Source organism: Rhinolophus sinicus, chromosome 6, assembly GCF_057876585.1.
Source record: "Rhinolophus sinicus isolate RSI-liver-muscle chromosome 6, RSI-T2T, whole genome shotgun sequence".
NCBI lineage: Eukaryota > Metazoa > Chordata > Mammalia > Chiroptera > Rhinolophidae > Rhinolophus > Rhinolophus sinicus.
Window position 1 is genome coordinate 56,252,223 of NC_142506.1, and position 13,951 is coordinate 56,266,173.

The 13,951-nt window shown below is 37.2% G+C and overlaps 1 protein-coding gene across 1 annotated transcript in view; it reads right to left on the bottom strand.

The window, feature by feature from the left end:
* Window positions 1–13,951, bottom strand: part of DNAH14 (dynein axonemal heavy chain 14) — a 204,067-nt gene that overhangs the window by 146,844 nt on the left and 43,272 nt on the right. Inside the window, exons 18-21 of the mRNA XM_074316462.2 lie at window positions 10,579–10,948; window positions 5,736–5,926; window positions 2,398–2,643; window positions 423–544 (exon numbers count right to left, since the gene is read on the bottom strand). Coding sequence (XP_074172563.2) covers window positions 423–544; window positions 2,398–2,643; window positions 5,736–5,926; window positions 10,579–10,948 — 929 coding nt within the window. The remainder of the gene's footprint in view (window positions 1–422; window positions 545–2,397; window positions 2,644–5,735; window positions 5,927–10,578; window positions 10,949–13,951) is intronic.

The window sequence follows — 13,951 nt, forward strand, 5'->3', positions numbered from 1 at the left end:
AAATTCACATTCCACTAGTAATTATCTAGTCTTGGGGGCTAAGGAAATGTAACGCAGGTTCAGCATAGGTACAGAAACTTTCCTTTACAGAATAGTATCATTAATTTCTCCCCTTGGAAAAGGGAAGCGAAACCCACACCTGGCATGGTAATCCACTGATACATTAATTGGAGTTTTGTTTCTGCTGTTACTGACATTGAATGAGGGAAATATTTGCAAAGGTGTGCAGTCTCGTTGTGTCATACTCTCTGATCACCTGTATGTCCCACTCCCATACCACCCTAGCCCCAACCTGATTCAAACTCATATAGGTAGGATTGTTTTAGAGTGCTCATTGAAAAATGATTTCTCAAGGATTACAGGAAATAAATTACCCACCATGCTGTTTTTAAATCTATATATGGCATATTTTAAGTTTTTACCTTTGTATTTCTAAACAATTAAAGATTGGTTCAAGGTACAACCAAGTTCTTTGACAGTGCATCCATTCCTCAAGAGTGTGAGAGAAAAGAGTCAAGTTTTGATCCCATTTATCCACAAGAACCTACAACGATAAAAACACACACACACACACACACATCTAATTATATGAAATTGCTCTGTAAGAGTCATATCATAGAAACTGAGATCAAAGGAGATTATCAGTCACTGACATATAGGACGTAATTAATGGGGTCCTTAAATGAATATAAATCTAATTATATTTAGTCTTGGGAGAGGTTTGAGATGTCTTGTTCATCCAATTTCCTGCCTTATTTATAATATACAAATATTTTGGGTATGTATATTCTTTCATTCCTTTCTTTAAACATTTTTGCAGATATGTACACGTACATGTAATATCTTTAATAATTTAGATAAATGCAATCATATTATTCATTGTTCTGTAACTTGCTTTCTAAAAACCTGTAGGGAGCTGGAGCATTAAGGGTTAAGAAAATGTAACTTCAAGCAGAGTTTGGGAGGATCGCTAAGGGGAACTCCGATAAGCATAAAGAACAAACAGACACCTGCTGCCCTGGGAATGGGAAAATATCTAAAGGTCTAAGAACAGTCAGGGCCAAACTTTGAGAAAACATAACTAATCTGTACTTGCTGCCTCAGCCGCTTTATGTAACCTTCTTGTTTTTGTGTGTATAAAAGAAAGCTGAAAAATAAAGTAGGCGCTGCAGTCTAATTAGAACTGCTCGCCCTCCTGATCCCATCTTTGTCTCTTGTCTATTTTTTTCTCAATCCTCACTCCCCACTTTAGGAACCGTTCGTCTCGTCGGCAGGCTCCAACAAAAACCTAACTGTCTTTTAGAGGAGTTGTATGTTAGTATTCGTGGGTTTTCTTCATTATTTTAATATTAGAAAATTCCACTTGTAATAAAGGCATTTAGTGCTCTAAATATTCCTTTCCATAGGGCTCTAGACAATTGTGCTAAGGTTTGGTTTATAATTCTCTTTTTATTTCTAATTAAGAAAACGATTACATTTCCTGTGTTTTCTTATGGTTGCTTTTGAATTTCCATTTTCTGTGGGTGATTTTGTTATTGTTTGTCTATTTTTTACTACTTTTCTGCTGTTCATTTTTTATTTTACTGCATATGGTTAGAGAACAGAGTCTGTTTGGTTTATCTCTTTTTTGTAATTTATTTAGTTTTTTCTCTAACTTCCAATTAATTGACATTTTCCCTAAATGTTTGGGTTTGCAAATGATGTGAATTCCATTTATTGAACACATATTTCTGTTAGTCTAGAATCAATTTTGTTAATTTTACTATTAAATATTTCTATATTATTACATATCTTGCTGAGCTTTCTAAAGTTTTTAAATGATTCTTAGCTATGTTATCGAATGTGGGGCTGCCCAGCGAGGGACTATCAGAGAATACTGAATACAAGCTGACCATATGGTTTAATTCCTAGTTATACTAGAATAGAATAGATGTGGGGGCTGCTACTTGTTCTAGAAGTAACTACAGGGACCCACAGGTATAGAGGTAGGATTAACCTTTAAGAGCAACAGCACAGGAAATGAAAAGGAAGCATTCGCTTCAGCAGCAGAACCTCCAGGCAATGGCTTTGGCAGAGGCATTGCCAGTGCTGTGAGTATCTGCAGCAGGACCGGCACTGCTGGTCAAAGGCAGGGCTCACAGGGTCATGTTTTTATATTACCAATACGAGTATTTATCATCTCTGCCCAAATTAAACTTTCTGACATTTCCTGGTGAACAATCAATAATGCTTCCGTAAAAAGTTATTTTTAGTATTTTCATTACTAAATATTCCATCTCATTTCTATGGAAGTATATGAATGATTTATATAATTCAACACCTTGCAGAATACAAAAATTAAAATGATCAGTAAAACTATAGACAATTAAAACCTTTTCCCTTTGCCATAATATTTACCTTAACGGGACCAGTATAGGCAGATCCTTTAACTGTTGCAAGGATGATTTGAGACTCTTCTAACTGAGCTAATATGTCATCTAGAGATGAAATGATTAGGACAGAGTAAGTCTCGGTGTGATGCAGAACTAAATGGAGAGGAGTTGTGTTCCAAAGTTCAATAACCTTAAATAGCATTTTTTCAAGAGAAGCTTCATTAGTTGCTGAGGTGGATATTTCATTTATTTCACTTTCATACTGAAACATCTAAAATGAAAAAAATTATTTTTTAATATCCAGTGGAGCAAATAATTCCTGGTACATTTCAACTGGAAGGTTTAAATGAACACGTTGAAGGTACATCAGAAACACGGAAGCTCTGATTCCCATTAGATTTACATCCTAACCAGAGACTTCATGGCCTAACCTTCATGACAGCCCTTTTTAGTTTTTAATCATCCGATTTCTTCATGCTCAGTGAAAATTTCTAACCACAATGTTTATTGCCTCTGATTCTAGTCAGTATAAAGAATAGTTAACAGCACCTTCTGTATTTGTGAAGGTGGTATTTATTTCCTTCAGCTTTGTTTTCTCTGCACTGATGTCAACTGTTTAATTGCTTTGTGACATGCTTTTACTTTCTGTAATAATTCTCGAGATATAATCATCTGAGAGACTATAACTCTAATGGACCTACCTGTCCATGGCTTCCCTTTCTTTGCCACATCTTGATGAAGATAAGTGTTCCTCAAAATACATTAGTGAAGTTTATATAGGTCCTCTTTCCATGTGCACTGATTGCCAATTCCACAGGACAAGGTCCTGATACAAGATTTCCAGATTCACTCACCATAATAGAGATACTCAGAGAGCTTCTCATTTCCACATCTTAGACTGAACCAGCTGGACTGATTGTTTTTATCCTGGAAAGAAGAATCTACCACTGTTCCCATATGTCATTTCCATGGGGCTAATGAGTGATGCCTAATGCCTATGTTTTGTTAATGCAGCTCAGTGGGGACTATGAACAAATATGACTAGTTTTCATCATCTCTCTTATGGATCTGCCAAAGATGCGCGTAAGACGGAGGAAATCAGTTGACTGCTTATGGCCTTAGGAACAGCTTTGGGAAAGAGGCCTGTCTTTGACATAGACTTTCAGCCAAAAGCAGACAAAGAACCACAGGATCAGCAAGTTTCTATGCGCAAGAAACATCTGTGCCTAAAGCTGACATTCTGAAATTGCTAAGTACGAAATCCAGACACTGATAATGTCTAAAGCAAAATTTCAACCAAGTGGATCTTAGCCCCTTCTTTATTGTCAAAGTTTGGGACCTGACCACAAAATGCTCAGCTCTCCCAACTGACTTGGTAATATCTGGGAAGTTTCAGGTGAATCTTAATGCCTAATGATAATTATATGCCTCTATTATACAGCACATGGCTTTCTAAAGTGAAAATGATCAACTATAAAGTAATTGTATTCATCTTATGCATACTATTGACCGCTTCCTCTTTCCTTACTTTGGGACATGCTTTTCATGTCATAGGCTTTTCAGAGCCTGCATCACATCTTGGGCAAAACGGTTGTTACATAACATCGTAATTTATTCATTTGACAGGATCACAAATGAACTTCCATCATAGCCTGTCCTGGATAGTCTTGCAGCATGACCACCATCTCTGGGTCAAAACCAAGATATACATGCTTGATTGAGTCAACGGAGGCTGAGTTGCTAGGCCAAATCCTGTCCATCGAGGCACTTACACGTTACTGGATAATCAGGTGCTGAATTTCTGCAGGATGATCAAAATCACCCAGGAACTCAGAGTTCACTTAAGATCACCAGCTGATTGTCTGCTTATCGCTTCTGATTACTATACTTAACCTCAAGAAGAAGGGGTTCCTCTGACGCCTGGCTACAGTATTTCAGAAGCTGAAGACCTAATTCCTTTTTGTTCAGATGTTTAGTTATTTTAATCTGGATCCTCCAAAAACTGTGTGGCACTCCCTTTTTAAACTGTCTGTTTATGTGGGAAGTGCAAGGATAGGTCACTGGAATCTTTTGAGGCCACCAACCCAGTGTCAGCCACCAGCTGATCCCCTCTAGGCCTATGTACCTTAACTTTTATTGCTTGCTGCTACACTTAAGTCTGCCACATTTCCTCTTTTCACTAACTTGCCTAGGAATGATTCTAATAACCCAAGACTTGGACAATGCAAACATCGTGGAAATTGTGCCCGATTTTTAGAATGCTGGTTTGAATAAACTTAGCTGTTGGCATTGACTTCTAGGTTCTGAAATTATCTAGATATTTTACAGAATTCACTCTTGGCACATCGATCAGTTAGGAGGCTCTGGTAAAGATCCAGAAAAGCAAGAGAGATTTAGAGGGATGAGGAGTAAGAGAATAAGAGATGATTCAAAGATTATTTCATAATTTTTAGCTTAAGCAATTGATAAAAAAAATAGAGATGCCTTTTACTGAGATGGGGAAGTGAGAGGAAGAGTAGAATTTGGGAGATGAAGAATGAGAATTGCATTTCTGGACATTAATTTTGAGATATTGCTTAGACATATAAGTAGAGGTATTGAATAGGAAATTAGATACATGAGTTCAAGAGGGAGCTTGAGGTTAGGGCTGGAGATATAAAATAGTCTAACTTTAAAAAATCAATTAAAATTGTCTTCTAAAATTCTTCTTTTTAAATTCTTTTAATTTCTCTCCATTTCCTCATCACAACAGAGAACTTAGTAGAAAATTATAGGTACAACATACTGTTGTTGATTACATAAGACACTGTCAATACGGAAACATGAAACATAAATGACGCTTACCATAAGCTAGGCATGGAAGTAGAAAAAATTATAAACACAAAAATCATGGAAAAATTCTAGTTTTATAACAAAATCTACATGACAAATCAAACAGTTGCTAATTATGTATTTAAACTATAATATTAACTTATTGATAGGGCTATCCTAATATGCTCTTAATATATTTTCACTTTATATGAAATGGAATATAGTTTTGATTTTTCTATTCCAATAAAACGTATTCTCTATTAAGTATGTAGCACTGTTAAATAATAAGACACGAATTTCATTTGTCACACATGAAAACCAGTGTTACTGTTTCTAATCAACTAGATTAGAATAATGGCACAATGACTAGATTAACCAATATGGCCAATTAAAGACAATTTCCTATCACTTATCTACTGATATACTCCCGCTTCCCTAGGCGTTCTATGAACGTCTTCCTTTCCTAATTCCTATTCCTCATAGATTTACTCGCCCACTTAAAGTTGGCCCCTCTGCTATTTCAACCTATTTTTAAAAATTATTTTTACTTACTTTGAGCACTAGGAGATTCTCTACCGTAGAGTTTTTATCAAGAAACACTGACTTTCCAATAATCTCCTGGAGTGCCTCCCAATGCCTTGGCTTGAGACAGGGGTTTCCCAGAGCTCTGATGACAGGTAGCGCTTGTTTAAAATCTGTCACCGATTGCTTAAGACGTGCTACCAGGTCGTTTTTAGGTAAACCTGTAAATAGCAATGGGCTGGTAGGCTTACAATATGTTCATCATATTTTGTAAACCAGAAAACAAAATTGCTATTTAATGCAATGCTAGTTTATTAGTTGTTAGTTTGTACTAAAACAGTGAGTTTTATTAATATCACCCTCCCATAAGAATCAACTACGGATGAAAATAAAGAAAAATAATTATCAGGACTAGAGATTAAAACCCAAGACCATCAGAGCCAAGTTACCTTGGAAAATTTGATACTAGGAAGAGCCAGCTACCACAGGGTTTCCCAGACTGTCACTGACAAGACAGACAGATGCACAGCCAGGTACACATATATATGCAGTCAAAAGATGGATAGAGGGATTGGGCTTTTAAATCCTGCTCAGTAAGGAAGAACATCAGTGGAAAAAAAATCTGTCACTATTATTTCATAAGGAAAACATTTTAATTGTAGGAAATGCAGGTAAAAACTTTGCCACAGACCAGCTTCGGTGTGTCCTCTGGCACTGACAAACCACTGAGACACACGATTCAAAACTTACGCAGTTGAAGGTTCAATGCTTATAACCTTTTTACTCAACTTTTTTTTAAAAAAAGAGGAAGGAGGCAGAGGAATAGGCCAAGTTGGGGACTCAGGAGAACTGAAGACTATACACATATTCTTTTCTTTTATTTTTTTTCCATATTCTTAAATGTCCAATTTTGTACAAATGGGCTTTTTATTTTACAAAGCCAGGTTGACTAATAAACTGTCTTTCAAGACCTGGTTAAACAAAAGGATAAGAGAATAACTTTGGTTTTTGCAACTCTATATACTCTGGCAAATAGCCATGATTTTATCTAGTAAACTATGGATATAAAAGGTGTTGTCAAAAAGACAATAGAACAAATTAATGTGACAAAGAGCTGGTTCTTTGAAAAGATTAACAAAATTGATAAATCCTTGGCTAAGATCACTAAGATAAAAAGAGAGAAGATACTAATAAACAAAATCAGAAAGGAAAAAGGGGAAGTTATCATGGATGCCACAGAAATACAAAGGATCATCCAAGAATACTATGAAGGACTATATGCCACCAAATTCAATAACCTAGAAGAAATGGACAAGTTCTTAGAAACATATAGCCTTCCTAGGCTGAACCATGAAGAACTGGAAATCTAAACAGACCGATCACCAGTAAAAAAATTGAATCAGTCATCCAAAACCTTCCCAAAAGCAAAAGTCCAGGACCAGATGGCTTTACTAGTGAATTCTACCAAATCTTCAAAGAGGATCTAACACCAATCCTGCTCAAACTCTTCCAAAAAATTGAAGAAGAGACAGTACCCCCTAACTCATTTTATGAGGTCAACATTACCCTGATACCAAAACCTGGCAAGGACAACACAAAAAAAGAGAACTACAGACCAATATCTCTGATGAATTCAGATGCAAAATTCCTAAACAAAAATTCTAACAAATCGAATGCAACAATGCATTAAAAAGATTATTCATCACGACCAAGTGGGGTTCATCCCAGGGGCACAAGGATGGTTCAACATCTGCAAATCCATCAATGTGATACATCACATAAACAAAATAAAGGACACAAATCATATGATTATATCAATTGATGCAGAAAAAGCATTTGACAAGATACATCCATTTATGATTAAAACACTTAATAAAATTGGTATAGAATGAAAATACCTTAACATAATAAAGGCCACATATGACAAACCCTCAGCTAATCTCATAATTAACAGTGAAAAACTTAAGTCCTTTGCTCTACGTTCAGGAACATGACAGGGCTTTTCAACATGGTGTTGGAAGTCCTTGCCAGAGAAATCAGGCAAAAGAAAGAAATAAAAGGCATCCAAATTGGGAATGAAGAAGTTAAATTGTCACTCTTTGCAGATGACATGATGCTATATAAGAAAACCCTAAAGACTCCACCAAAAAGCTATTAGAAACAATCAAAGAATACAGTAAAGTTGCCGGCTACAATATCAACGTACAAAAGTCCATTGCATTTCTATATACTAACAATGAAATTTCAGAAAAAGAAATAAAAAACCAATTCCTTTTGCAATTTCAGCAAAAAGAATGAAATACCTAGGAATAAACTTAACCAAGGATGTGAAAGACCTACATGCTGAAAACTACAAGACGTTTTTAAAAGAAATTGAAGACAGAAATGGAAAGACATGCTCATGGATTGGAAGAATCAACATAGTTAAAATGGCCATATTACCCAAAGCAATATACAGATTTAATGCAATCCCCATCAAAATCCCAATGGCATTTTTTGAAGAAATAGAACAAAAAATCATCAGATTTGTTTGGAACCACAAAAGACCCCAAATAGCCAAAGCAATCTTAAGAAAAAGGAACAATACCGGAGGTATCACACTCCCTGATTTTAGCTTGTACTACAGGGCAACAATAATCAAAACAGCATGGTATTGGCAGAAAAACAGACATGTAGACCAATGGAATAGAACTGAGAACTCAGAAATAAAACCACATAAATATGGACAGATAATTTTTGACAAAGAAGCAAAAAACATACAATGGAGAAAGACAGACTCTTCAATAAATGGTGCTAGGAGAATTGGATAGCCATGTGCAAAAGAATGAAACTGGACTGCTATGTATCACCATGTACCAAAATTAATTCAAAATGGATCAAAGACTTCAGCATAAGACCTGAAACAATAAATTGCATAGAAGAAAACAGGTACTAAACTTACGGACCTTGGGGGTTCAAATTGCGTTTTATGAATTTGACTCCAAAGGCAAGGGAAGTAAAAGCTAAAATAAATGAATGGGACTATATCAAATTTAAAAGCTTCTACACAGCAAAAGAAACCATCAACAAAATAAAGAGGCAACCAACTGAATGGGAGGAGATTTTTCCAAACAGTGCCTCCGATAAGGGGCTAATATCCAAAATAAACAAGGAACTCATGCAACTCAACAACAAAAAAACAAACAACCCAATTGAAAAATGGGCAGAGGACCTGAAGAGACATTTCTCCAAAGAGGACATACAAATACCAAATAGACATATGAAAAAATGCTCAACATCACTAATCATCAGAGAAATGCAAATCAAAACCACAGTGAGATATCACCTCACCCCAGTCAGAATGGCTATCACCAACAAGACAAATAGTAACAAGTGTCGGAGAGGCTGTGGAGAAAAAGGAACCCTCATACACTGTTGGTAGGAATGCAGACTGGTGCAGCCGTTATGGAAGGCAGTGTGGAGGTTCCTCAAAAAATTACAAATAGAATTACCATATGACCCAGCAATCCCTCTCCTGGGTATCTACCCAAAAAATCTGAAAACATTTATCCATAAAGACACGTGTGCTCCAATGTTCACTGCAGCTTTATTTATGGTGGCCAAGACATGGAAACAACCAAAATATCCTTCGATAGATGAATGGATAAAGAAGTTGTGGTATATATACCCAATGGAATACTATTCGGCAGTAAGAAAAGATGAAATAGGACATTTGTGACAACATTAATGGATCTTGAGATTATAATGCTAAGTGAAATAAGGCAGACAGAAAAAGCAGAGAACCATATGATTTCACTGATATGTGGTATATAAATCAAAAACAACAAAAGAACAAGACAAACAAATGAGAAACAAAAACTCATAGACACAGACAATAGTTTAGTGGTTACCAGAGGCTAAGGGAGGTGGGGGGTGGTAGATGAGGGTAAAGGGGATCAAATATATGGTGATGGAAGGAGAACTGACTCTGGGTGGTGAACACACAATGGGATTTATAGATGATGTAATACAGAATTGTACACCTGAAATCTATGTAACTTTACTAACAATTGTCACCCCAATAAACTTGAATTTAATAAAAAGGTGTTGTCTACTTGTTACTTATATATTGCTCTATGAAATTGATGTATGACAAAATACCGAGATATTGAGACAGAATGCACAAAATGTTATATTAAAGCAGTGAGACTATGGATGATTTCTTCCAATTTTTCTCTTTTCTAACTTTTTGTGATACTGTTATATTTCTTGTATAATTTAAAAACAAGCAAATTAACGTGTTTTTCTGGAGAGGAAATTATAGCTTGAAGTACAGCTGAGAGATAAGGGAGGAATTTAAAAAGCAAAAACATTCTTTGCCAAGTGAAATAACACTTTCCTTTTGGAAAGGATATGATCTTATGGAATTGCTCATACAGGAACAGCACCTCTGTGTTGACAAGATTTCAAATTTGATGATTAGCAGAAGGGAAACTGCTCAAAATGGCTTGTTAGCTGTTTTCCCTCTGCCCGGAGGATGCTCCTGGAGGCACACCCCGCGAGGATTTGGGTGAAAATCCTGCAGGGGGACCCTTATCATCAAAACATCTCTGGCCCTCAGAGCCAGAATCATGGGGATTCTGGGGTTCTACCTCAGGAACCAACTTTTAAAGGATACAAAAATTGTTATTACTAAGAAAAAAAATTGGGACGTTTACATTGTTTATCTTGCTTCAGGAAACGATCCTACCTTACTCCTGCACTGTCTCCCCAGCCATGAATGGCCAGCCCTTGGCAATAGGTAAACAAGAAAGGCCCACGACAACGATCTTGCTGGCCCAGAGGCCATTTTGTGTGTAGTCCCGGGTGGAAAACTTGAGAAAGACACTCTTACCTTTCTCTAGTACAAAGATTATGTTCATCCATTTCGAAACATTTCTCTGCACTGATTCTGCATCAATACTGTGAAGAGCACTATTCTTCCAACGGTGAACGAGCGCGCCCCATTCCTCTTGTGCATCCCATAATAATTTCCTTAAGGTTAGGTCATTGTCAATGTCAGAGATCTCTGACAGCACAATCTGTGTTAGCTCTTCCACATTAGGAGAACGTATATGAGACTTGGCATCATCCAAACAATCCTGATAGTTTAAATACGTTTTAACTTTGTTGGCTAAACTAGCAGCTTCCTCTGAGAGAGCCTGGATGGTCTCCATTGCTTTTGAGGCCTGAGTACCAGCAGATAACAGGGCAGGAGTTCTTATCTAAAACAATAACAGCAAGACATTCTAAGAGAACTTAAACGTGTTTACTGACAGCATTTCAGTGTGCCATCTAAGCTTCAACAAACATTATTTGCAATTATCATGTAAAATGGCTGTCCTTAATTCATAATGACTTGTGTTAATGATGATTAATTATTTAATTATTATTCCATCGGTTCTATAATTTACTGTGTACCTTCCCCATCTTAAGCACTGTGATAACACATTAATCTTGAAAGTTAATACAAGATGACATACAAGAACCTTGAAAGTTAGTATTTTTAATAATATTTCAAAGAAGTGGTGAGGTTATAAATAATCTTCCCACCATCAAATAGTAAGTGGAGGTTCTAGGGTACGGCCTTAGGGCGGCCTGACTCCCAAACTCATTTCCTTCTTCTGATCCCATTGAACTTTGTGTTAACTTTTATGATGCATGTCACATGCTGTCTTGTATGAGTCTTACTACTGCACATGAAATTGCGGACATTTGCAACAATGACATCTGCGGAGGAATATAAGTAAAATTTTGCCCTGATTTTTCCCCTACTAAATTAGAAAGTTCTTAAGATTAAAGACAGTTTTTTTTATTTTTGTATATCTCATAGAACCCAGTACAGTAAAATGCAGACGGCGATGTTTATTAAAAAGTTGTTGAAAGAATTAATGAGTTTGGATGCTATCACCTTATTCTTTAAAAAAATACAACCCATGGAATTGCATATAACACTGTTATGTGTAGTATGCTCATCAAATAAACACTGGTAGCAATCTTAACACAGTAAGTTGTATAAAACTGATAAATCGTATTAGTGATAATGAATAGGGCTTAATATATAATATAATCTGTAACAGTGACGCCTATGTAATGGATTATAATAAAAAAATTCCCTTAGGCTCCTCTCATAATTTCCCAGTCATGAATATCTACTCATGTTTGTAAATGAGCTATTTTGAGAGGGAGTGTAAATACTTGGGAGAAGTCATCTTACTAGTTTACATGGAGTCAAGGTCAAGTTTTGTCAATCCTACCGGCAGTCTGCAAATTGAGATCTTCACAGAATGAGCTCAGTCATCAGAAATACAAATCAAATATAGCTTGAAAAGTTATACGATTCAAGTCAGATGATGGAGTAAATATGGCCCACCCTGCCTCTCCCAAGGAATGCACCTATAACTGGACAGAATATCCCACGGAACACCTACTTGAGGAATCTGCCAGTAAATAGAAGGCAGATTGGGGAAGAAGATGGTAATTTGAAGTCCCACCAAATTAGCGGTTAGTTTACCATTGTTTTTCCTTCCAGTACTCCCTGACCTAAGGTCAATGTACCATAAACCTGGGAGTAAGTTTCAGGGGACACAAACAGTGAGAGCTCCGGGAGAACCTCGAATTCTGACTTGAGCAGGAAAGGTTCTGACAGGTTTTCTGCTTGACCAAACGTTACTCCTGCACCTTCTCGTAGGCTCCCCTGTGCACTTCCTTGTAAAGTCGTTTTTTGTAAGTACCCTGCTGACTCAACCTAACCAGAAGCCCCGCCCTCAATGTCCGATCATCCTGGGTAACTGATCAGGTCCCTCATCCTCCACCTTCCCCAGTGATGTCTGATCACCCCGGCCTGATTGCAGAAGTATCGTGTGAGATCGCTATAGCCAGAACCCTCCTTAACCCTGACGTTTCCTCTGAATTTTCTATCCAGACTCCCTTCCTGCTCCTTAGCTATAAATTTCCACTTGCCCATGCTGTATTTGGAATTGAGCCTGGTTTTGTATTGAGATCTATTTTCCCCTCTTGCAATAGTCCTGAATAAAATCTGTTGTCACCCCTTTGACTACTGTCCTACTCTGGTTTTCCTGACAGTTCTGAATACTCAGAGTACAGAAGTTCCCCTTTCTTTTTTTCTGTTCTGTCACACCCCACCCCTCAAGCAATTCCAGGGTGGCATTAGCTGGTGGCAATCAAAGCCTCAGGAGGTGAAACTCTCAGGGATGAGAACTTTATTCTCTGTGTTGGTGAACTGTGGTTCCAAGGAGGATCAACCCTGTTGATTTTTTCTGTGTTCTGCTGCTTTGCCCCAGATGTGGGTGCAGTCATGGAAGTGGATGGCAGCGCAGTTATAAGCCCCAGCTTCTAACCAGAGAACAGAAAAGAAGATCCCTGTGAATCTGGAAAATACTGGGAAGATTGCAGAGAAAAAGGTACTCCAGAAAGCGACTGCATAAAGTTGGCTATGAACTCTTGGACTCCTCCCTAAGCTGCAAACATGCATCTGATCCTATTCAGCACGTCAGAGATTTTGAGACTAGCCTAACCGACCACTCCCCACAACAAGACTGACCACTGGATGGTGCACGTGTGGCATAAATCTGAAGAGCCCTGAGGGGCGGGGGGCGGCGGCTTTGATAACTGAAATGACACTGGAATCACACAGCCCAAAGAAAGTGGGTTGGAATGCCACTAAATCTAAGTCAACTGCCTTATAAAACGAAAATATCAACGTTGTATGGGATTTAAATAAGACACAAAGCCTTATAGCATATTTAATCCAGAATATAGTTCAGATCTTCATTTCAGCAGTTGTTCAACCTCACACACTTAACAAATATAAACAGGGTGAACTAGAAACTTTTGTATGTTTCTGTAAATTTCTAGTACTATTTTTAAAGACTGCAGTTGGATATGTGCATCAAGTACTTTCATATGACTAATTTTTTCATCTTTATTGTATTTCTGTGCAACTGTAGAGATGGAAAAATTGAAAAACCAATTAATTGAAATAAATAACATTGTGCCTAATACACATGATGAGGTCCTTAAAATATACTGAATAAATGAAAATAACTTGTAATGGTGGTGAGGACGAAGGGGTGTGAGAAGCAAGGTTTCTGGAGCCCTGGCTCTTACTTGCTGTGTGATCTCAGGCAAGTTACTTGACTCCTTTAAATCTCAAGTGGATGGGTTTTTTTTGTAGATAAAAGGGTAAAGCGCTGGCATAGTTGCTA